The sequence below is a fragment of the Polypterus senegalus genome, chromosome 2 (assembly GCF_016835505.1).
Source record: "Polypterus senegalus isolate Bchr_013 chromosome 2, ASM1683550v1, whole genome shotgun sequence".
NCBI lineage: Eukaryota > Metazoa > Chordata > Cladistia > Polypteriformes > Polypteridae > Polypterus > Polypterus senegalus.
Window position 1 is genome coordinate 136564173 of NC_053155.1, and position 23496 is coordinate 136587668.

The 23496-nt window shown below is 34.5% G+C and overlaps 1 protein-coding gene across 1 annotated transcript in view; it reads right to left on the bottom strand.

Annotated features, from left to right (window-relative positions):
- The window catches only part of atp10a (ATPase phospholipid transporting 10A), a 199142-nt gene that overhangs the window by 91214 nt on the left and 84432 nt on the right, over positions 1-23496 (bottom strand). The window contains exons 2-4 of the mRNA XM_039744692.1: positions 21133-21337; positions 15012-15097; positions 1222-1328 (exon numbers count right to left, since the gene is read on the bottom strand). Of these exons, the coding sequence (XP_039600626.1) occupies positions 1222-1328; positions 15012-15097; positions 21133-21337 (398 nt within the window). The remainder of the gene's footprint in view (positions 1-1221; positions 1329-15011; positions 15098-21132; positions 21338-23496) is intronic.

The window sequence follows — 23496 nt, forward strand, 5'->3', positions numbered from 1 at the left end:
GCAGATTCTGGAGACCAATGTCCAGGAATCAGTGACAAAGCTGAAGCTGCGCGGGGGTTGGATCTTTCAACAAGACAACGACCAAACACTGCTCAAAATCCACTAAGGCATTCATGCAGAGGAACAAGTACAACGTTCTGGAATGGCCATCTCAGTCCCCAGACCTGAATATAATTGAAAATCTGTGGTGTGAGTTAAAGAGAGCTGTCCATGCTCGGAAGCCATCAAACCTGAATGAACTAGAGATGTTCTGTAAAGAGGAATGGTCCAAAATACCTTCAACCACAATCCAGACTCTCATTGGAACCTACAGGAAGCAAAAGGCGGATCTACTAAATATTGATTTCATTTCTTTTTTGTGGTGCCCAAATTTATGCACCTGCCTGATTTTGTTTGAACAATTATTGCACACTTTCTGTAAATCCAATAAACTTCATTTCACTTCTCAAATATCACTGTGTGTGTCTCCTATATGATATATTTAACTGACATTTTTTATCGTAACAATCAACGATTTATACAGGAAAATAATGACTATTAACAAGGTTGCCCAAACTTTTGCATCCCACTGTAATCTATATTATACAGACACATACATATACACATATACACTGTATATATACACATATATATATATAGCTTGTATATATATATATATATATATATACATACATACATACATATATATATAAGCTTGTATATATATATATATATATATATATATATATATATATAAGCTTTTGTCCACTAAAAAAATAACATAACCTAATCTAACATTTGCAGATCCACTTAATCCAACTCAGGATCATGATGGGGATGGGGACTAACCTGGTAGGAACTGGAACAGGGTAATGAACAGCACAGGCAGAAACAACAGTGCATCACTAGGCCTTCTTACATACAATTTTTGATCACCACTTATCTTAACCTGCACATCTTCCTGGTACAGAAGGAAAGCCCACACAGGCAAAGGGAGAAAATGCATTCTCTAAATGGAAACAACTGAGAAACATTTTCAAAGCTAGAACACTGGATTCTTGAAGAAATGCCACTACCTATAGTTTCTTTCTGTACTGCTGTCAATTTATTCTTGTACAAAATGGTACAATCTTCACTTTTAACAAATAATAATTATCACTAACAATTAATCAAATTTTTCTATAAATATACAGATTATTTTAACATTTCATTATTTTAACATTTTATAATTAAGTCAATTACCGGCATAAATTACTATTCCTATAGCTTCTTCTGTATTTCGTATAGTGCATCCCCTGAGCAAAATGTTATCCTTGGACAACCCATCTCTTTTTCCATCTTTATGCGCACTACAAAGAAGAAGAGAAGAAACAAATTTCTATAGTGAAGCAATTCACAATTCAGAAGCACTGTCTCTCTGTCCTTGCCTTTCCAGTATACCTATGGCCACAATATACTTTGGAACTGTAACTTAAATTCAAAACTTTGGTGGATGGATTTTTTCACGTTACAGGTTACACTATACTACAGTGTTAATATCAATTATGTATCTCAGTTCAACATTATTTTTACAGGTAGAAGAGAATAAGAAACTATATACACTTTTCCCAAAAGTATATATTACGGGCTCTGCAAAAAAAAAAATAATAATAGTTTGTCAGTCTAGCATTTCTCAGTAGAATATTAAAAGTCTAACTTCACTCAGCATCAAATACATACAAACAAAACCTAAACAAAGGCTCAATGATGAGACCCATATTCTATCCCAGACTTTTTGTTAGTAAATCAGGGTATAAATCACATGCAAATTTTGAAATGCTTATTTAACTAATAGAATGGCTTGGAATATAAAAGAACAACAGATTCTGTCAAGTATAAAATATGAAAAAGCAAACCGAACAGACATTTATTTCTGTTGCAACAATAAATCTTAAATATTACTACATATCACATTTAAATTAATAATTAACTGCATAAAACACAATTATAAAAAATAATTTTATATGTATTCTATAAAATAATGACATAACTAATTTGAAACATTTGAAAAATTAAATAACATAGCTTCGATTAAATCTGAGACAAATCATTTCAGAATCAAGAATACCATTACTGTGGGGTCAAGTAGCTTTATAAAATCTAAAAAAAAGAGCTCTTTGGCATTTGGTTGATGTGGATTTTTTTTCTTTCTTCAATTCAGTGTTACATTTTTAAATCTTAAATATGGTCAAGTTCCTAAAACTTTACTGTGTATGCCTTTTCCTTTCTATAATACAGGCAAGCGATTCTCGCCATCTGTTACTTGGAAATTCATGTTTATAAGGTGTGAACAATAAAATAAAAAACATCTATCTTAGTATCTCCTTTATTACAAATTTTAACAATGACTAAAGTATTTGACTGTAAAGTATCCAATCATTTTCCCCAATCTGTGCAGCCTCTCTGGCTAAATAAGCTGTCACTAAAGAAGCCATTTTTATCATTAACTTTGTTAATTAATTAAAAAAAGTTGATGATTATAATCAATATATTGTTATCTGCTTATACACACACATATAAAATATATGCATATGCTTTGTAAAAAGAACAACTTTGAATAAATGGCATTATCCTCCACATAACCTCAGGTTCACAGCTGTGTGGATGACTGTACAAGCTCAAAGTCAATGTGCTTCTAAACCAAAAATTTAAGTGTAATTTCATCCAGTTTGTGGAAAATAACTGTCTAATTCACCATTGTGAAGACATCAGCATGCTTCAATTCACACTTGTTCTTGCATTGTTCTCAAACTGGCTCATGCATCAGTCCATTTACACAAGCTATCCTTCGAAGTGTGAATGGGAATATGAAACTATCCAGCCTCAATAAAAATGTGAAATTCTGCTCCTTTATCTTCTCAATATCTAAATTGCTACTTAATTTTACTTACCTTTTCCCTGAAATCAGGAAACCAAACACAAACTCTCACATATGATGCATACCATGTCTGAAGCATCTTTATTTTGATTGCATGCTAGCCTCCCCGAGTCAAACATTTTAAACTTCATTATTATTTAATATACTATCTTTCACTTACTAGGTATGGTGGAGGCTAACTAACACATAAAATCCAATTTCTGAGCTTTACTTTCTTTTGTAGCCATACTGCTCATGTTCTTGCAGTGTTTTGCCCTAATTATCCCTTACTACACACATACACTTCATACAGAGCTTACAGAGCTTCTATTAATATACAGTATATAAACCTCTATATATAATCTTAATTTGGATCTTGATCTTTGTTTGTCCGCGAATGAATTAGAAGAAGAAGCACTAGATGGCAGTAGAGAGACAGCTAAAACATAGGCAATGCATTAAGAATCTCCTCCAGGCTTATACTACTGAAGACTGTAGTACGCCAGTCACACCTCAAAACACAGACATTTAAACTAAACAAATTTTTGTGCTTTAAATTAACTAAAGAGATCTTCATTTAGATCTTGATCTTTGTTTGTCCGTGAATTCCACACATGCATAGACCACCTTCCAGTTTAGTACATTGTTGTTACTCACGGATGTCAACAATGTGCCGGAATAACGAAAGGGGTGGTGGACAGTGTTACGCTGGTTAGCTCCTGAGGCCTGGTTAGAGAATGAGACTGCTGAAGATAAAAGGTACGTGCCTACGTAACATGTGAATGAAAGACAGTGGGTAAAATGAATGACAACGTAACAGCACATTCCGGAAATTATTATTGTTACGTTGTAGCCGTCTCACAGTTGTACCGTGGCTTGCTCACATGTCAGTGAACTGATCCTTATTTATGCTTTAAAGAGCCTGGATACCTATGTGTCCCTCTTTTATAACCATTGCTCCATGTATATTGCCTTACTCTTTGGATTGCCACAAAGCAACCTGCGAGATTGGAGAAAGGTTGAGAAGAGATCATGAGAGGAAACGACAGCATCGTGAAACTGAGACAGACTGTGAACGGACAGAAGCAGAAATGCTCCTACACCACCACATAATTACGATTCGGACAGTGATTCTGAGTAGGCCGTTCCTATCGAATCAATATCCGAGGGTTTTCTTTTGTAATTTTGTTTACCTTAAAAAAAATCATAATGCTGTGCGACGAAGGGCCCAGTTCACGACTGGCAGCCGCGCTTAAACAGGGAGCCCTTCACAGACAACTTTAACACGCGCAATGTAGTTGGGCGCACATGGCTAGTAAATATAGAACAATATATATACATATATACACACTAGGGGACTTTGCCCCTGCTCGCTTCGCTCGCCAACCCCCGTGTTTGGTTTTCAGAATACAGTGATCCCTCACTATATCGCGCTTCGACTTTCGCGACATTACTCCACTACAGATTTTAAATGTAAGCATATCTAAATATATATCACAGATTTTTCGCTGGTTCGCGGATTTCTGCGGACAATGGGTCTTTTAATTTATAGTATTTGCTTCCTCAGTTTGTTTGCCCAGTTGATTTCATACAAGGGACGCTATTGGCGGATGGCTTAGAAGCTACCCAATCAGAGCATGTATTACATATTAAATAAAACTCCTCAATGATATACGATATGCTTCCCGCGCGGTGCTTGATTGTTTGCTTTTTTCTGTCTCTCTCACTCTCTCTACCTGACAGAAGGGGTGTGAGCAGAGGGGCCGTTTGCACAGAGGCTTTTTGCCTAGAGGATACGGACGCTCCTCTACAAAATGCTGCTTTATCACGGTGCTTTGGCATACTTAAAAGCACAAAAGCATGTATTGATTTTTTGATTGTTTGCTTTACTCTCGCGATCTCTATTCGCCTTTTCATTATTTCTCAGAGTAATAATTTATGTTTCTTTGCGCTAATGCGATGTTTACTTTCTTTGTTTTGACACTGTCATTTTTTTCTGCTTTCATATTCTGTATCTTGCTCTGCGTGTTCCGCGCCTACATTTTTTTTGAGTCTTTTGACTTCCAATTTTAATTATCACTAACCTGTTCTGCATGTGTTTGTCCCTTGTTTTTTTAACCTATTTATGACGTTTTACCTTGTTTTCTACTCTGTCTTTTATTTCTGACCTCTCTTTGCCCTGCTTTTTTTCCCCCAATGACACCTGGTCTGTGGCAATTGTTTTCCCTTTTTCGAGTAATAATTTCCATTTGTTTGCACTACTGCGATCTTTACTTTCTTTTTTTATACTTTCTAATTTTCCTACTTTCATATTCTTTAACTTTCTCCACATGTATAACACAACAACGTTTTTTTTTTTTGAGCCTTTCGAATTCCACTGCTTTAATAATCTCTAACATGCTCTGCATGTGTATAGCGCCAACGTTTGTGAACGTGTTTATGAAGTTCTACTTTGTCTTTTACTCTCTGTCTTTAATTCTGAGCCGGATTGGACGTGCTTTTTTTTTTGCACAACTAATAAAGTAATAAAGCAATAATATTTAATTTATGAGATCACAAATATTTCATCTCATTATTACTGCTGTAAGAAAAACTATTTATCCATATTATACTTTTTAAGGCACATTAGAGTCTCTATGCCACACTACACAGATGGTGTGTACTACCAAATAGTCTAACCATAATATACTAAATATTAACACATATAAGGTATTGTTTATCTAATTTTCAAAATCTCTCATTCCAAATTGGAGTTCTGGGATTAATTTATTGTTAAAAAATGCAACTTGTCTTCCAAAAATGCATTTTCAGTATTTAGTAATTTTCCATATATATATATAACCAATAATTATATTAGTTTTAAATACCTATCCTATCTAAATGAATCAATATGGATAACAAAACAGCTGGTTGCAACTGAAGCTCACAGGCCACACAGTACATCATGCATAACATGGGTAACAAGCATTACATTTAATGTTTCACCAGCAACTGCTTGTCCATTTTCGCATCTATAAACTACAAAATGAGTCATCAGATCTTCATATTTGGGTATCTGGCCAAATGGTATTCTTTTAAAGGTTGGAAGATTTAATAATTTTGGTTATTAGTGATTCAATTTTTTAATGCACTTAAGTAGGTTGAGTGTTTTTGTGTCTCACAGATCTTAGGCAAAGTACTTTCGCAGGCATAAAGTGATTTTTTTAAGACCAAATAAGCTTTGGCACCATGTGGCAGTAATGTAATAAGTACTTCTGCAACAAACCATTTTGCATAAACCACAGGGTGCACTCTTTAGTATCCTGGCAACTATATGCTAACAGGAGGCAACAGGCATCTGGATGTCATCAAAAAACAGTGTTATTTTACCTTATGATTTATAACTAAAGAAAGTAAACTACACAAACTTATTAGAAGATAAAAAAATGCCATATACATGCTGTAATTATCCCTTATACTCTGTATATCCAGAGATAATCCACTAGAGTAGCCTGTTTGTATAACGTCAAAAGCATTAAGCTGCATGCTAAAGATGTTTTTATGACACATACAAATAATCCATTCATTAAGCTCTAGCGAGGACAGAAACAGAGTTTACCGCTATACTAACAAAGAAAAAACTAAAACAAAATAATGACATAAGTTCAAGGCAGATTCAGTTTATCAACATTAAAATGCATTAACAAATAATACTTGTTTTGTATTGTTTGGTGAGCCTGTGCTCTTCTTCTATAGAGAATAAATTATTCTTGTGAACAAGCGAGAACTCTAGCAATTTTACAGAGAATCTCACTATTACAGAAGGTGTACCATTTAAATAAAATAAAACACTATATAAATAAACCTTTAATAACACAACAAATCAATAGATTTTCTGCTCCAGTGAATGATTTTTATTTTAGCCCCATTATAATACATTTTTTTTGTGATTTGTAAAGCTTTACATAGTGCAGTGTATTACAATTATCTCTTGTAAAGCTACATTTTAATCATCAGAGCCAAAACTACTGAAATATATAAATAATTTAATAATATAGTATACAGTGATTTCTCCAGGGCCAAGACAACTGTTTTGCGTATCATCCCTGGCTGAAAAGTAACGCTACAGTAGTAACCAAATGATGCTACATTGTATCAGGCTTAGTGCACCTATCAAAGATGGCAATGCATCTGAAGTGAAATATTGTTTATATGGGGCTGTGGACCTTTGATCTATATTTTAAAGGAAATTTCTACTAAACATTCACAATGTAAAAATCTGTGGTATCTTTGAAATATTAAAAGCCATCTATTGTTGTTGTGATTTTCTAGCCACTTAGCTCTTATTTGTTAAAAATGTGCTTAACTGCTGTCTAAAACTAAACACAACCAAGTAACCTGGTTTCTATTTGATATATACAGTATAGTATGTATGAGTAAAATGCTGCAGTACCTATTGCTGTATACCAAAACAGCAGCTTTTGTAATTGTGAAAGATTTGAGATTACCACACAATCCTTGTGATTAAAGTGTTGCTATGTAAACTAATATGTTATTGGCAACCTCTGGTTCTTGACTAGATGCTGGCTATTCTGGGTTGATAGCATACAGGGAAATCTGTTATACAATTAACTCCATCTACTACTCCTGCTCCATGTAGAGCTAAACAGCACACTGCTACATATATTTTTTAACTTAAAAGCGACATCTCAGTTAATGAGAGATTCTGCAGTGCTTAGCATTAAAGAGCAATACCCAAAGACTGTAGAAAACACTTAAGATTACATTTGTTGCATCCACATCCAATATTGCAGAAGACAAAAACTCAACAGTTTCTGTGCTCTGAACAACTGCCAGTAAAATGTAATGAAAACAGTTCTCCACGAAATTAGGAAAGTTAGGGCAACTTGCTTCTCAAACCACATCTGTGACTCTGGGTTACCTTGAATGTCCACCATTTCGTGCCTGACCAGGGAAAAATTTATTTTTTGATTATTTACTGATTATGTAAGCCACCTTTTCAGATTTTTCATTGGGGAAAAAAGACAATAGAAATACCTGAAAGAGGTCGAGTAGATAGAAAGGGGTATGTTGGAGCAGTTTTGCTTCTTTGAAATTTTGATGTGAATGTGGCTTTATGAATACTGCAGATGGGAAATGATGCTACATTGTATCAGGCTTAGTGCACCTATCAAAGATGGCAATGCATCTGAAGTGAAATATTGTTTATATGGGGCTGTGGACCTTTGATCTATATTTTAAAGGAAATTTCTACTAAACATTCACAATGTAAAAATCTGTGGTATCTTTGAAATATTAAAAGCCATCTATTGTTGTTGTGATTTTCTAGCCACTTAGCTCTTATTTGTTAAAAATGTGCTTAACTGCTGTCTAAAACTAAACACAACCAAGTAACCTGGTTTCTATTTGATATATACAGTATAGTATGTATGAGTAAAATGCTGCAGTACCTATTGCTGTATACCAAAACAGCAGCTTTTGTAATTGTGAAAGATTTGAGATTACCACACAATCCTTGTGATTAAAGTGTTGCTATGTAAACTAATATGTTATTGGCAACCTCTGGTTCTTGACTAGATGCTGGCTATTCTGGGTTGATAGCATACAGGGAAATCTGTTATACAATTAACTCCATCTACTACTCCTGCTCCATGTAGAGCTAAACAGCACACTGCTACATATATTTTTTAACTTAAAAGCGACATCTCAGTTAATGAGAGATTCTGCAGTGCTTAGCATTAAAGAGCAATACCCAAAGACTGTAGAAAACACTTAAGATTACATTTGTTGCATCCACATCCAATATTGCAGAAGACAAAAACTCAACAGTTTCTGTGCTCTGAACAACTGCCAGTAAAATGTAATGAAAACAGTTCTCCACGAAATTAGGAAAGTTAGGGCAACTTGCTTCTCAAACCACATCTGTGACTCTGGGTTACCTTGAATGTCCACCATTTCGTGCCTGACCAGGGAAAAATTTATTTTTTGATTATTTACTGATTATGTAAGCCACCTTTTCAGATTTTTCATTGGGGAAAAAAGACAATAGAAATACCTGAAAGAGGTCGAGTAGATAGAAAGGGGTATGTTGGAGCAGTTTTGCTTCTTTGAAATTTTGATGTGAATGTGGCTTTATGAATACTGCAGATGGGAAATGACATAACAACTGCTGTGTAAAACACTATTTTGTTAACCTGTGCACTTGTTCATCTTTCTAAATATAATCTGCTGAATATGTAAGTTATTTTTTCATACTACTATTTTGATGGCCTACTCTGACCACCTGATTTACTATTCAAATCTCTACAAGAAGCTAAGCAGGTACAAAGGGATATGTTGGGAAAGTTTTGCTTCTTAGAGATTTTGATGTGAAAGTGAGTGAAGCTTTTACATAACTGCAGAGGGAAACAGCATCATAGCAAGTGCAACTGGTGTGTGTACCGCTATTTTTTTTAACCTATGGACTTCTTCAACTGGCCTTAATATTAAAGGGCCCAGAAAAACAATTATAAGTATTGTCAGATGGCCAGTACCTACAAACAAAGGCACACGCATTGTGCAAAATATATTTAGAATAAAAACTTCAAACCCATATTTATGTTGTTGTAGATATTAAAAAGCAACACAATAGTTGTTATGATGAGAAATGAAAATTCAGACAATAATTCATAATGATGAGAACTTGGTGGATATTGCAGGCAGTGTGTTATAGTGGTTAAGGCTTGAACTTCAAACCCTGAGGGTGTGGGTTCAAATTCCGCTACTGACACCGGTGACCATCATCATGACTCTTGATCTGCCTATGCTCCAATTGGAAAACCTAAAGAAATGTAACCAATTGTATCATAAATTTTGTAAGCTGCCTTGAATAAAGGTGTCAGCCAAATAAATATATGTAAATGAATATGTGTTGCTGTACAGCTTGCTGTTTGTAGTAGGGAGTGAGAATTATGATTAAGCCCTATGACATTCTTGTAAGACTTTATATGGAGTAATGTGTGTAATTCTGGTCTCCATATTGCAAAAACAAAACAAAAAACTCACACTCATACATAGCAGACATACAGAAAAGAGCAACTAGGTTAACTCTAGGACTGAAGGAAAACTTAGAGAAAAGGCTAAACATTTTAGTTTAAGCAAACATAGAAATATAATTGAGACACATGGAAACTGCAGATTTTGAAGAAACATTACTATTTTATCCCCCACACACAGAACCACAGACACATGGAGTAAGTAGTTACTTAGTAATGTGGAAATGATTACTATTATTGGGACCTTAAAAACTTTTCTTGATGTCATTTTAGACAAATTAGGTGAAAAGGATTGATGGCTTTTGTTGGATTAAATGGCCTGATCTTTTTAAACTTTTGTTTACTGGGTAAAAATGGCATTGTCTTCCTACAAATGGTATGTCTAAATTTTCTCCATGTGAGTGTAATTGTGTCTGCATCTGTGTGTGTGAGAGAATGTGTAAAGTGCAATGTACTGGTACCCCACCTAGGGTTGTCTTATGTATAATACCGAATGCTGCTAAAATACTTTCATAACTTTGAATTTAAGTGAGTTTGAAAATGTTACAGTTTCCAGAGCCATAAGTGCAAGCTTAATTAACAGCTGGTTATTTAAAAAGCCCTGATTATGTGGTACAAAAAGAGAAACAGAATATTATTTTCTGGTTGGTGCCACTGGCAACTGTAAAAATGATCAGTGAAGGGCATTTTAGCATGATTTAGCAGATCACGTTCCTGGGAAACGATGAAGGCACAGAACAGCATATGATGGAAAAACTGAAATGTAACAAATATACTACAGCAAGCAGGGGCCTCCTCACATTAACTGCTTTACGACACTATACTTTAACTGTATCAGGAGAAAGGATATTGGCCTTAAGCTGAACAACGGAAAGACTTAAGTTCTCAATCAGTGGTGCAATTTTATGTCAGAGGAAGCCTGTTCATGTTTTTTTGTTAGATCTGCTAAGACTGAGACCCATCATAGGAAAGAATGGTCAACATTTATATGACTTTTTATTCTGCCAGTAGTCTTCTTCATATATTAGTACATGGTGCTCTTACAGACTTAAGTAATTTTAAGTTATTTTTCTCACATAAATGGGTTGGATGTGTGTGACCTATCTGCATTGAGGTATTATGTTAATTTGTATGGGCATGATTATTGCATGAAAGTATGTACTTATGTGTGATGATCCGGATTGGCTCCACTTGGCAGCTTGAATCCAGAACTGTCAATAACGAAGTTGCAGATGAGCAACGCAAATGACGACACACACACAGTCAGCAAGAGTAAGTGCAGGTGCTCAAGTGCTTTTATTTAAAACAGTGTCCCAAAGTACAGTGGTCTTCATTCAATAAATAAATAAATACATAATTCATAAAATCAAAGTGGTTGTGTGGAAGTTAAAATCCAACAAACAATAAATAATCCTTTAAAACATGGACAAAATACAACCAAACCAAAAAATAATTTAAGGTACTGTGCTTCTTTTTAAAACCAACAAGCACAATCATACTTTAAATCCTGCTCGAGTCCCTTCCTGCCAGTCGCACAGAGTCTGCAGGGTACCACAGCAAGCTGTGCTCTGTTCTACCGCCAGCCTTTCCTTGGCCTTAGGTGGAAGTCTACTCAAAGCCATTGATTTCTCCTGCCTCACCTCAACTTCTGGCCATATGCTCCTCATCTGGGGTTCACTTTCCTGACTGCCTATCTCCACTCTTTCTCACTCTTCTCGTGATCCTGCCTCCCCTCCCTCATGTCTCTTTTAAGCTCCAACTTTCTTTCCTTCTTTTAACTCTCTAACGTTTTCCCCAGTTTCGCCGCGCAGCCTACCTTTTATGCAGAATTGAATGTAGGTGCTACATTCACCTGCTCCAAGGTGTGAATGAAGTACTTGACCAGTCTGCTCACATTTGCACTTGAATGCATGACCAGCTAAGTATCCCAATCAACCTCAGAGTGATAAGTGCACGTTCCCAAGTGTATCTGCAACCGCATGAAGTCTGAATGCTTCAGGACCTCTGACTAGTGCTGGGCGGTATGACCAAAATTCCATATCACGGTATTTTTCCAAATTATAGTATTCGACGGTATTTTTTCCCATGCATGAGTGGATGTTAACCACATTTTCCACTACAATTACTGCAGTAGACAGGCTAAGAATAACCTATTCCACTGTCATGACAATTGTACATGTAATTTTAATGTGCTCACAAGTATTAATACAGGTTTGCATGGCCCCATAAAGTGATAGCTTTCAAGGGGGTGCCAGTAACGAAGAGAAGGAATCACATTACAGATGCAGTCAAAATATAGAACCTTTTTATTGAACACATTTTGCAAACAACTTAAACTGTAATTTTGACAGCATATTTTAAACCATTCAAAGAGGCATTTAGACTTAGTAAAATATCCAGAGGTTCTTGTCAAAAGTTGTATTGCACTGAAAATATCTTAGAAAAGAAATAAATAGTAAATATTTTTTCTAAACCAACTACATGTTCTGTTAATGTTAATCTCTGTCCACTGACACATTAAAGTGACTTTTTAAACAACTTTACCATCATTGAACTGCATAATGTTTAAACTAATAAAATAATAACAATAAAATAAATAATAGTGCAACTTAGTGATGACATCTTTACCAACTGAACCATCATTTAGGCAAATTGCATTAATATGGACCTTGCATCAAGCTAAGCTATATACATAAATAATAAAACTGCATCTTCTAAATAGCATTTATAATGCTATTTGTGGTATAGCCCTACAGAAATGTATTAGGGCCCCGGTGAAGAAAAAAATACGGACACAGGGAAGAAAAAAAGAAACTATATGTCGAGAATAAAGGTGACATGTTGACTTTATTCTCAACATTTCTACTTTAATCTTGATGCTTATGTCGAGATTAAAGTCGACATTTCCACTTTATTCTCATAGTTTTATAATTGAAGTAGAATGTCGTAAACTAAACTTCATCCTAAAATCAATGTCTAATTTACTAGATTTTCTCAAACCCCGTCTTAAGTTAATGTTAATGTTTCATTATGAAAATGATATCAAGTATTTATCTTAGCATTCTGAATGTTCAGGGAGCAGGAATATCTTGAAGTGAATGTATTCTGTGCAAAGATCGCTGCCAGCGCCTCCTCAGTACAAGAGGAAGTCAGTTTAAGAAGCACATACCGATTTAACATGGCTGGGGGAACACTTAACACAAAGCATTTAATGTGCCTCATAACTTATGACGGGGTTTGAGAAAATCTAGTAAATATTCATTTTACGATGAAGTTTAGTTTACAATGTTCTACATTAATGACAAATTACAAGAATAAAGTCAGCATGTCGACTTTAATCTCGACATAAACGGCGAGATTAAAGTGGAAATGTCAAGAATAAATTCAACATGACGACTTTATTCTCATCACAAGCGTCAAGATTAAAGTGTAAACGTCGAGAATAAAGTCAACATGTCATCACACTATTACTCATTCCCAGGTACATTACACAGTATTGAAAAAAAATAAAACAAGTACAACTTAGCTTGCAGTATAATCCAATACTATATAAACAGTATTCACAGATTTGAACATAATAGTCCACATGCATCTCCATGCAGCGGATGTGACTCCTTATCGGCAAAAGTACTTCTGTGTCATCATGTTCAACTTTATCGTCTGCTACAGCTTTAGTTTTCGGAATGTTTTCTGTCCTTTTTCAACACGCAATACCTCCACTACCGCATGTACTCTGTTGTATGTGTTTAAGGGTGTAGCAGTGAAAAAGGTCCCCTCTTAAACAGTTTCACTCTTCGCCACATTCCAAGCGTTGTTTAGGTAATTTAAACCAGTGTTGCGGTATAAGAAAAATCCATATTATAACAAAAATAAAAAATGGTTTTCGGTATGAACCGGTATACCGTCCGGCACTACCTCTGACTACTTTTTTTTTTTATATAAATGTGCAGTGCCACAAACCCCTCTCATCAAATTATAACAAAGATAAATGATGAATCTGGTACCCAGGTTTTCATATTGTTGAGGTGTGGTTTCAATTTTATGGGTCTATATATATTTTTATTTTTTCATTTTGATGATTTTTGTCTGTTTGCATTACAGATTTACATAAATAGTGTTTGAATACATTGTTAACACTTCTCTTTTATGGTTAAGGTTTGCTTTTGAACGAGTTTATATTATGATATTCTTGGTGGTATTATTTAAGTCATCACACTGTGATGACAATTGTCAATTCTTTATAAATGACACTGCAGAAGTGTGACAGCTTGGCAGATGAAAGGAACATAGTGTGTACTAACTTCAAAATAAGGTCTGTTTGGAACAAGAAAGTAAACAAAAAAGAAACAACTAAAGTATAAAAATGGTTAAGACAAATGAAAGGGGCTAAATATTCTTTTTTTGAAAGGACTGTAGCAGAAATTCCAACTGGCATTGTTACTGTTTTGTTCATTAGGGTGCAAGCTGTAAACATCCACAGTTTGCTAAAAATTAGATGCAGCTCAGCTGCTGCAATCACTAAGTATTAAGGCTTAATTTCACTTGACTGGAAGACAAAGTGTACACCTTGGGTACACATGCAGTGCTGACAGACTGCTGAACATAAGTTAGTCAGTCTTTTCTAATAACTGTCTAAAATCATGGTGCCCAGAAAAGAATATGTAGATCAAAGACTTTTTCTCTAGTGTATGTTGATGCAGATGATGGGATTTCCCCATCTCCGCTCCTACAACTGGCAGGCAGTTTAGCACCAAACCACAATGAAGCTATGCAGAGCTGCCTCTATTTGAAAAGCAAAAGACTATTTTTTCCACACTTGGCCATTCTCATCAAGGATTATGAAAGCCTATTCAACTCAAAACAGGAAAAAAATATTTGAATAATATTGGTTTAATAGTTGGTATTAAGACATGATTCTGACAGATCTAATGTAAATTATATTATTATTATCAAAACATTATTTTTGTTTTATTTAATTTGTATCTGTTTAAATCATTTTGAGTTAATTTCCTTACAGAAACAAAAATATAAAATAATTGAAAATCAAATAGTATATTAAAGAAAAAAAAAAAGCATTAAACACAGAGAAAATTGTGACTTACATGTAACCGCGAAACCTGTTAAGGTCATTATTAGGCTTCTCACATTCAATAATGCTGTTATACCTTATGGGATCAAACTCACAGTCCTGAAAATAGAACCAATGAAGAAAACATTTAATATATATCTCAACATTTTCCTCTTTACAAATACAATACATTGTTTCCCATATATAAATTCCTATTCCTTAAATGAGAAACTTTATTTTGAATCTTTTTACAAAAATGTTAACCACAGAAAAAGATAAATATGAAACACTATGAGATTGAAATAAATAATAATGTAAAAATTAGAAGCAATTTAGAATTAGTGAAAAATATGTCATATTAATAAAGAGTATATTTGCATTTAACACTAGAATCCCTGATGCCTACACATGAAATGCATGTATTTCAAATAACGATATACTGTATTATTTACCCTATACAACTCCAGGAACCTCACATGCAGATAAGAAGCCTTGGCTTGAGCTGGGAGAACTTTTTTGCCTGAGTTGAGCTCCATAAAGGCAGGGAATGGGATGGAAGGGTGCTTGCCATTTATGCTGATCGACACATTTACAAAACAAAAGATGCCGATGGAGAGGTGGGAAGGGATTTAAGGTGGGCCAGGATTACAAGTTTTTTCGTAAGCTTCAGGGATTCTATTGTTAACCAAAAGCAGTTAACTGCAAGTAAAAAAAAAATATTGTCTTTTAAACAGATTAGACGCTAAAGAATACTTCACATTCTAAATAGTTAATAAGCTAGTCAAACTGCATGTGACTATAAGAATGATTTAAACAAGACTGCTAAAGGAAAGCATATACCTTTTTTATTTTACTTTTTTTTTATCTTTTATTGAATTTATTAAATGCATATAACAAAGCTAAAATGAAATCAACCCCCACCCATGAGAAAGAGAAGGCGGCCAACAACCAGAGCAGAACTGTTGAGAGTAGTAAAAACAGAAAGGAGTCTTTTCCCCCAATTTTAAAAAAAGTTTTAAACAGATCCTCTTAAGTGAAAATATGATTTTTTCCAATTTCAAATAGTATAGAACATGGGCTACGATTCTTCCAGTTGAGCAAGACATGTCTATGTGCTAGTAGTGAAGTAAAGGCAATTAGTTTTTCTGTGCTTCTCCACTTTAAGCCCATCTGGGAATACACCAAACACAGCTGTTAATGGATTAGGAGTATTGTGACACAAAGGCTGTCTGATAGGCATTTAAAAATTTTTGTCCAGAGTGATGTTAATTTGGTACACACCCCAAAACATGTGGCCCAGTGAAGCTGGGGCTTGACTGCAACGTTTACAGGTTGGATCTTGCCATGGAAATATTTTGGACAATTCTAAACGAGATAGATGTGCTTGATAAAAGATTTTAAGTTGAATAAGAGTTTGATCCATGCACATATGTTTGGGGCCAACCCCAAATTTATGCAAAGTGGTGAACAGGTAATCCCATTCAACGATACCAAATGCTTTTTCTGCATTCAAAGATAATATGATATATGGAGTGTTAGACTTTATTGTGAATATGGCGTCAAAGATTGGAATCCAAATGTCTACCTGTAAAAAATTCGGTTTGGTATTGTGATATTACTGAATGGAGCACTTTCTTAGTTCCTCTAGCTAGGGCTATGAAGAAAACCTTAACATCATTATTCAGAAGTGAGACTGGTCTGTATAATGCACATTGTATTAAGTCCTTATTTTGTTTAAGGAAAAATAAATGATAATTAATGCTTGGCGAAAAGTTTGAGGTACAATTTTTTGTCTCTGGCATCTATTAATGTTGCTAATAAGATGAGAGCTAAAGTAACTACATTTTGTTTTTATAAAATTCAGCAGAGTAGCAATCAGGACCTGCTGCTTTCCCCCTGTGAAGTGAGTTTATAGCATCTAGTAATTCTGATAATGTCAGAGGTTTATCTAGTTCCTCTGCACTTGGAGTATATATGGCTGTGGTATCCGTAATGTGTCAAAAAACACATTAGATTGTGTCTTGTGTTATTTAAACTAAGTAGAATGTAAGAACTTATAGTAGTCTCTAAATGTATGCAATATATTTTCATGGGCAATGATTCTATCCCCATCTGTGTTGTTGATTACTAATACTGCATTGCAAACTTCCTGCTTATTGATTTGTTGCTCTAAGATCTTGTTAGCCTTCTCTCCGTTTTCATAGTAATGATGTCGCAATTTAAAAATGAGTTGTTCTGTTTCTTTAGTTGTCAAGAGGTTGAGTTCTGAATGCATAGCCTGTCCTTTCCTAAACAGTGCCTCATTTGGAGACCTGGAATGTTCTTGATCTATTCTGGTAATTTCACTGATTAACTCTGATGCCTTCTTGGTTTCCAATTTATTTTTGTGGGAAAGATACGAGATAATCTGTCCTCTTAAAAAAAACCTTCAGAGGAAAGCATATACTGTACTATCTGCTGGGATTTTTACATTGTTAGGATCCCAGTTGTTATATTGGGCATGCATCTAGAATCTAAAAATAGCATATTTACGGTAAGAGCATGCAACTCCAGTACTAATTAAAACTAATTTTAATTCAATACAATGAAATTCATAATGAATTTCTTATCTGTGTGGCAGTACCAGTTGTAATTCCTTTGAGAGTAAACAAGAATTATAATGATACAGAAACTACTAGAAAATCTAGTGGAAATTAACGAAGAATTATTTTTTTTTACCTACATATAAAATGTAGTAGCTTACTGTTCATTTATATCTGTGTTATGTACAGTTGTATTTTTTATTTATTTTATTACATTATTTATCCTTTATAATTTTAACTTTTTATCTCTTCTTTGGCCTATACATGGTGCAGCCCTCACTTGTCATGGTAGAGAAGATGTAATAACCTCCAGAAAGAAGACAGCCCAGTTGCAATTGTGAAAAAATGCCATAAATTGTATTAAAAAAGATTGTGGTCTAGATGTTTGACGTTTGAAACAGTAACATTCCATTCATTTCTTTACAAGAAATTACAATGAGCAAGTATAAACGACAATAAACAAAGTATACCAGGACAAACAAACAAGTGCTATCCAACAGTTCCCACATCTGTTTAATCAACTTAGGTATTTGCTTTAAATATTTTACAGTCCTATGTTTATGACAGTAGACCTTACACAAATATATATCCATCCCCCGACCTTTACATTTTTGATGCTGCCTACTTTGGGATATTGTTTGCAAGGTAGGAAACCAGTCCAGACAAAATGCTAACTCATCACAGGACATATCAACACTTACACAAACACACTCTTACTGGGCCAGTTTACAGTCACCAATTAACTTAATCTGATAGGTGTTACCACAAACACGTGTATTAAGAGAAAACGCAGACAGACGAGGGCGAACATGCAAACTCCACAAAGAAAGTGACCAGTTAGCCAGGCCTTTAAGTAACATTACTATATGAAAATAGTCTATATAATAAAGGCCAGAAAGGAAAAATGCTACTGATGGATTAATACTACAACAGTAGTGTCACATTTTCATACTGTAATATACACTACAGGAAAATGGTGGAAGAGTCATCTTAAGTATGTTGAGAAAATCATTATACACACAAGGGGATGCAACATGGTTTACTGAGTTAAGTGACACATTAATACCTAGTGTAACCTCCCCATGATGCAATATTGATCCGAACACTGACACGTAAACAATCTTATAGATGACAAATATCCTTCTTTGGAATATATCACTACATGCCCTTTTGACCTGGAGGCACAAACGCTCAGAGATCATCATCAGTGGCTGGACACAGGAAATACACTTTCCATTTTAGCCCCTTACATGACTCAACATGGGAGAGGTCCAAGAGCATGCTGACCAGGTGAATTGGCAAACAGTCTCTAGAGCATAAGGAGTTTCATATGCAAAATGTAAACAGACATATTCAGGCCGAAAGAACACATTTCCTATTTCACACAGTAATGGGATCAGGATCAGCAGGATAATATCTGTGATGAAAGTAATGCTGGCCAATGTTCCTTCTACAAATAAAAAGACACAAGCAAGCATTTTAGATAACAGAGCCCTAAAATATGATCCCTGGCATAGGTCTTGTGTGTTCTAAGCTTATACATAATGGACTTGACCGCTCACCAAATCCCCATCTGGAACATGCACAACTTTCACTCATTAACCAGGAGGATCTGCTTCTTAAATAAAGGCGACAAATATCCATTGGCCTCACCAATCAGCCTGTACAAAGTACTACCGCAGGACTGCATGTCATTAACAAGGAGTTAGTGCCAGTTGTACCTGGGGAACACAACTAAAAAAGAAGAAGGTTATAATGATGATATAGTCCAAATGGAGACTTCTGAGGTGTCTGCGGGTACCCTACCCTTCCCAATGTTGCCAATAACAGTGCACTGCAGACATAAATTCGCTCTGCAATTTGAAGGAAGGACCATCCTGCTTCACAAAGACCTGCTATAATACTTTGCTGACACTCTGTTAATTGTACAAACTGTGCTCAGTGCTCTAGTAGGCACAAAGAACATTTACAGATTACTACACAGCAAGTGGTAACACAAACGACGATTCCAGTGAGTTTCATTGTACACTGTAATAGCACTGGCCTGATCTCAACATAATCTGCTGTCTAGTTTTGCTCTCTACTGTATTACTGTATTAAAAAAACTGGATTACTTCTGGAAAAGCTTTTCAGTTTCCATTAGTGTTTTGAATGTGTAAATACAATAATCTAAAGCATCCCATATAACTATGTAAAAATAATAAATGTGAGGTGCTGTATAAGATAAGGTGCCCACTGAGTTATACAGCAAGCATAATGAAATGTACAATTAGTCTGGAAGCAGGTAAAGTTAAACCACTGCACCAAAAGGCATAAAATATTAAATTCTGCAATACAAGACCATATGAAAGTTAACACTCTTAAAATGCCAACATGCATTACTGAAGGAGTAAAGCTGAAGAAACTGAAAGTCATACAGTAAATATAAAGATGAATCCTATTGGGCCCTCACATAATCAAATTCTGTACAAATAAATCAGCAAATATGAAGCATTTTCTCTTATTAAGTATAGTAGTGTAAACATTCTAAGAAATTATTTCTTTGGATGATTAACTTTTAATATTTGTCACATTTAGTTATGACTGTTTGATAAGGGGGCACTACAATCAGTGCTGCCAGGAAATGTTTTAGGACACTGACAAAAAAATATTACGAGACAGATTAGGAAAATTAATGTAACTTGTTCAAAATTTTCATCAGTCATAAAAAAACAGCCTAAAAAAATTATAATTTTTTTTTTTGTTAAACCAAACTGACATGTCAGTAAGGGATGGGTAGACGTGTGATAGGTTTGCAAACTATTTGTGAAGAAAAATTCCCCAGAATAAAAACACAACTATAAAATGCTTATGTAAACCATTTGGCCAAACATATTGGATTACCAAATACTCTTTCTGATCCTGTCTGCAAGCAAGTATAATCTGTAACTTGACTCAAATCATTAATGTATCCTAAAAACTGGAAAGTCATTGTGTAATCAGCTTGTCTTACATGCTTCTTGTCTCTATTCTTTGAAGAAACACTTTGGATGCCTGGGAACTACAAGAATACCTTCTGCTTGTACCAGGCTATTCTCTTCTCCCAAGACATTTTTTTCCACCCAGATGTATTCTGTGATATTGTAAAGTCAATATGATAGCTTGAAGTTTTTCTTTTATGTGAACTAATGCAAAGCAAACTACTCTATTTTCATTTTATTATACATGCATAAACTAGTTGTAGTCTTCTGTGTCCTAGGGGCATAAACATGTAACACACACTGAGCCACTTCAGATTTGCAAGTCAACCTAATAGTACATTTGGAGTAGACCAATACCAAAATCATGAGACTCTGTAATATCCATAAAGTAGTATCCTAATCCAAGAATCTGAAATGAATTCAAGTTCAGTGAAGTGGCAATGCTACCCGTTGTGCTACTGTGTCAACCCTTGAGCGTAACCATTTATCCAATGATAAAAAGTAATCTGCTTTTCTAGTAAAATAATAAGCTATCATATAATACAACAGGACATGAATGTGTTATGTAACTACTATAAAGTAATATTTTTAGATTTAAAAAGGGTACCCTTACCAGGTCTGCAAAGCTTCTCACCACCTGCCGTTGCTTGAGGTTAGTCTCCCCATCCAGAGTAGCTGTTTCAATATAACACAAACGATCTGGGTCACTTGAAGACAAAAGCAGGACATCAGCAGGAATAATCTCATTGCAACGCAGTCGTACAAAATCCCCAACTTGGATCTCTTTCCAGTATTTCTCCAGGTACTTCTTTTGATTTCTGCAATTCACAAAATATAATTAAAAGCCTTTGGTTTCTTTCTTCACATTAGAAACTTTAATTACACCTAAATGTCACTTAAGCAGAGTTACCATGACACTGAGGATGAACTGACATTCTAAGGGAATTTACAAGGTGCAAGGCCTTATAAATGCCATATCTATCATGTGTTTTACTGATCATAAAAAGGCTGGCTACTATTGTGCCACATTACACATTTCCAGTTCAGGAAGTGGGATTACCAACAATTGAAACACTGTGAAATCAAGCAGAATTTAAGTAATGCGTGCAAAATAGGATTTAATTATATTTCTTCTGGTCTTTATTCCCAAGCTGCCTTCTTTTTTGTGTCACTGATTACTTTCTTAATAAATAAAGGCATGAAAATATATTTTTTTCTCAGTACTGAAAAATTAGCCTAAAATTCAAATTTGAAAGTTCAAATTAAAAATAAATGCGTGTTCAAATATACTGAGACCAAAACTAAAAACTCTGAATGATACATGTATGCTCTTGTATAAGCTGTATTGCAATAGAAAGGAAGCAATTAATGTGCTTTTTTTCTTTTTATTTACAATCATTATCAATAATATTTTTACCATTTTTTCTTTTCCTCTCACAGTGCCCATAACGCATTAAGTGCTTATAACTTCACACATATGTTTACGCCCAACAACTAAATATAGATGAAAGACTCTTTCAAATTTTTGTAAGAAATGTTGGATGCCTTTACTATAATGATACTTTTTCATATCAGTAACTTAGTTTGTTGTTTGTAATTTTTCACCTCCATAGTGTGCTTTTATTTTGCACCTGCAGGGGCTCGCATAATTCAAGCAGAGGCTCATTTTTGGTTTGTGTAAAGCTAACTGAACAAAGGAATCTCTTATGAGTTTGTCCATAGGGTTGCTGATATAGCTTCATTTCGAAGGTTAGCAGGCAGAGCTGAAAAGGTTTATGTCACAAATAATTTTCCCAGCATCATTTCTGTGTCTCTTTAGGCAGCACTCAGCAACACATTGTATGCTTCCAGCAAATATCTTTTTTTTCTTTGTGGTACTAGCAAGTCACATCATCATGTCCATTTGTTGATGAACAACAGTTATTCACCAATCAGAAGGTTTTGAACAGTAATTATGAAATGTGCTCAAAATTTGCATTCATCATTTGAATATCTGTTTTTGTCTTCAAGTAAATTTTTTTTAATACATTGGAATTATATTCAAATAATTACATTTGATTTGACAATCCAAGATTTTGTTTGGGGCAGCAAGTATAAAGCATAGGTCCCATAATGATGGTTATTAAAATATATAATAAATCATGTCATATGTAAACTAAAAGATGATTTCCCTTTAAAATAACTGCATAACAATACACAGAAGATCAGAATGTTCCACCATGACAATAAACAAATGAACAAAGAAAATTGAAAACATAAGTACTTCAATATACGTAAGCTTACATTTTTATACTTATCAGTATTTAACCTATCATTTTCTGTAAATAGCTTTCCTGTCCTGAGGTGAAGATATAAATTGCCATTAATAAAAAATACTTCTAGCATCAAAAAACAGCAGTAATTAAGGTTTGCTTTCTGCAAGCCATTTCATTTATTTTGTAGAATAGGTAGTACAGTTATTATGATAGCATATACAGAAACAGAGAAATTTATAGAATTTTAATTATGTACTTGTCACCCGAAGGATTTATTTTAAACTGCCTGCTAAATAATTGTGTGGGAGCAAGTCAGACATGTGAACAGATTCAAAGCAAAGCAGGATAGACAGAAATGGTTCTACTTTTTTAATGGAACATTAGTAATGTAATCAGTTTAAATTACAAAATACAGAGGACAGCAATGCAAAATTCAGTTGTGTTGTTATTATGCTTCCAAAAACCATGTGAGGCAACATGTTTTCTATGATAAGAGATACATTTTATAGTAATTGAATACATTTTTATTTTTTGATGCAAGTTGCGTAGTGCTGATAATAATTCTGCATGCATTTTTGTGTACAAAAAACAAATAATATAAAAATAAAAAACAAGAATACCAATGAGATTTGAATCACAATGCCACTGCCATATTATAGACTGGTACTAAAATAGCTTTCTACAATAAATATATTTCCTTACCTTGTACCACTTTTCCACCA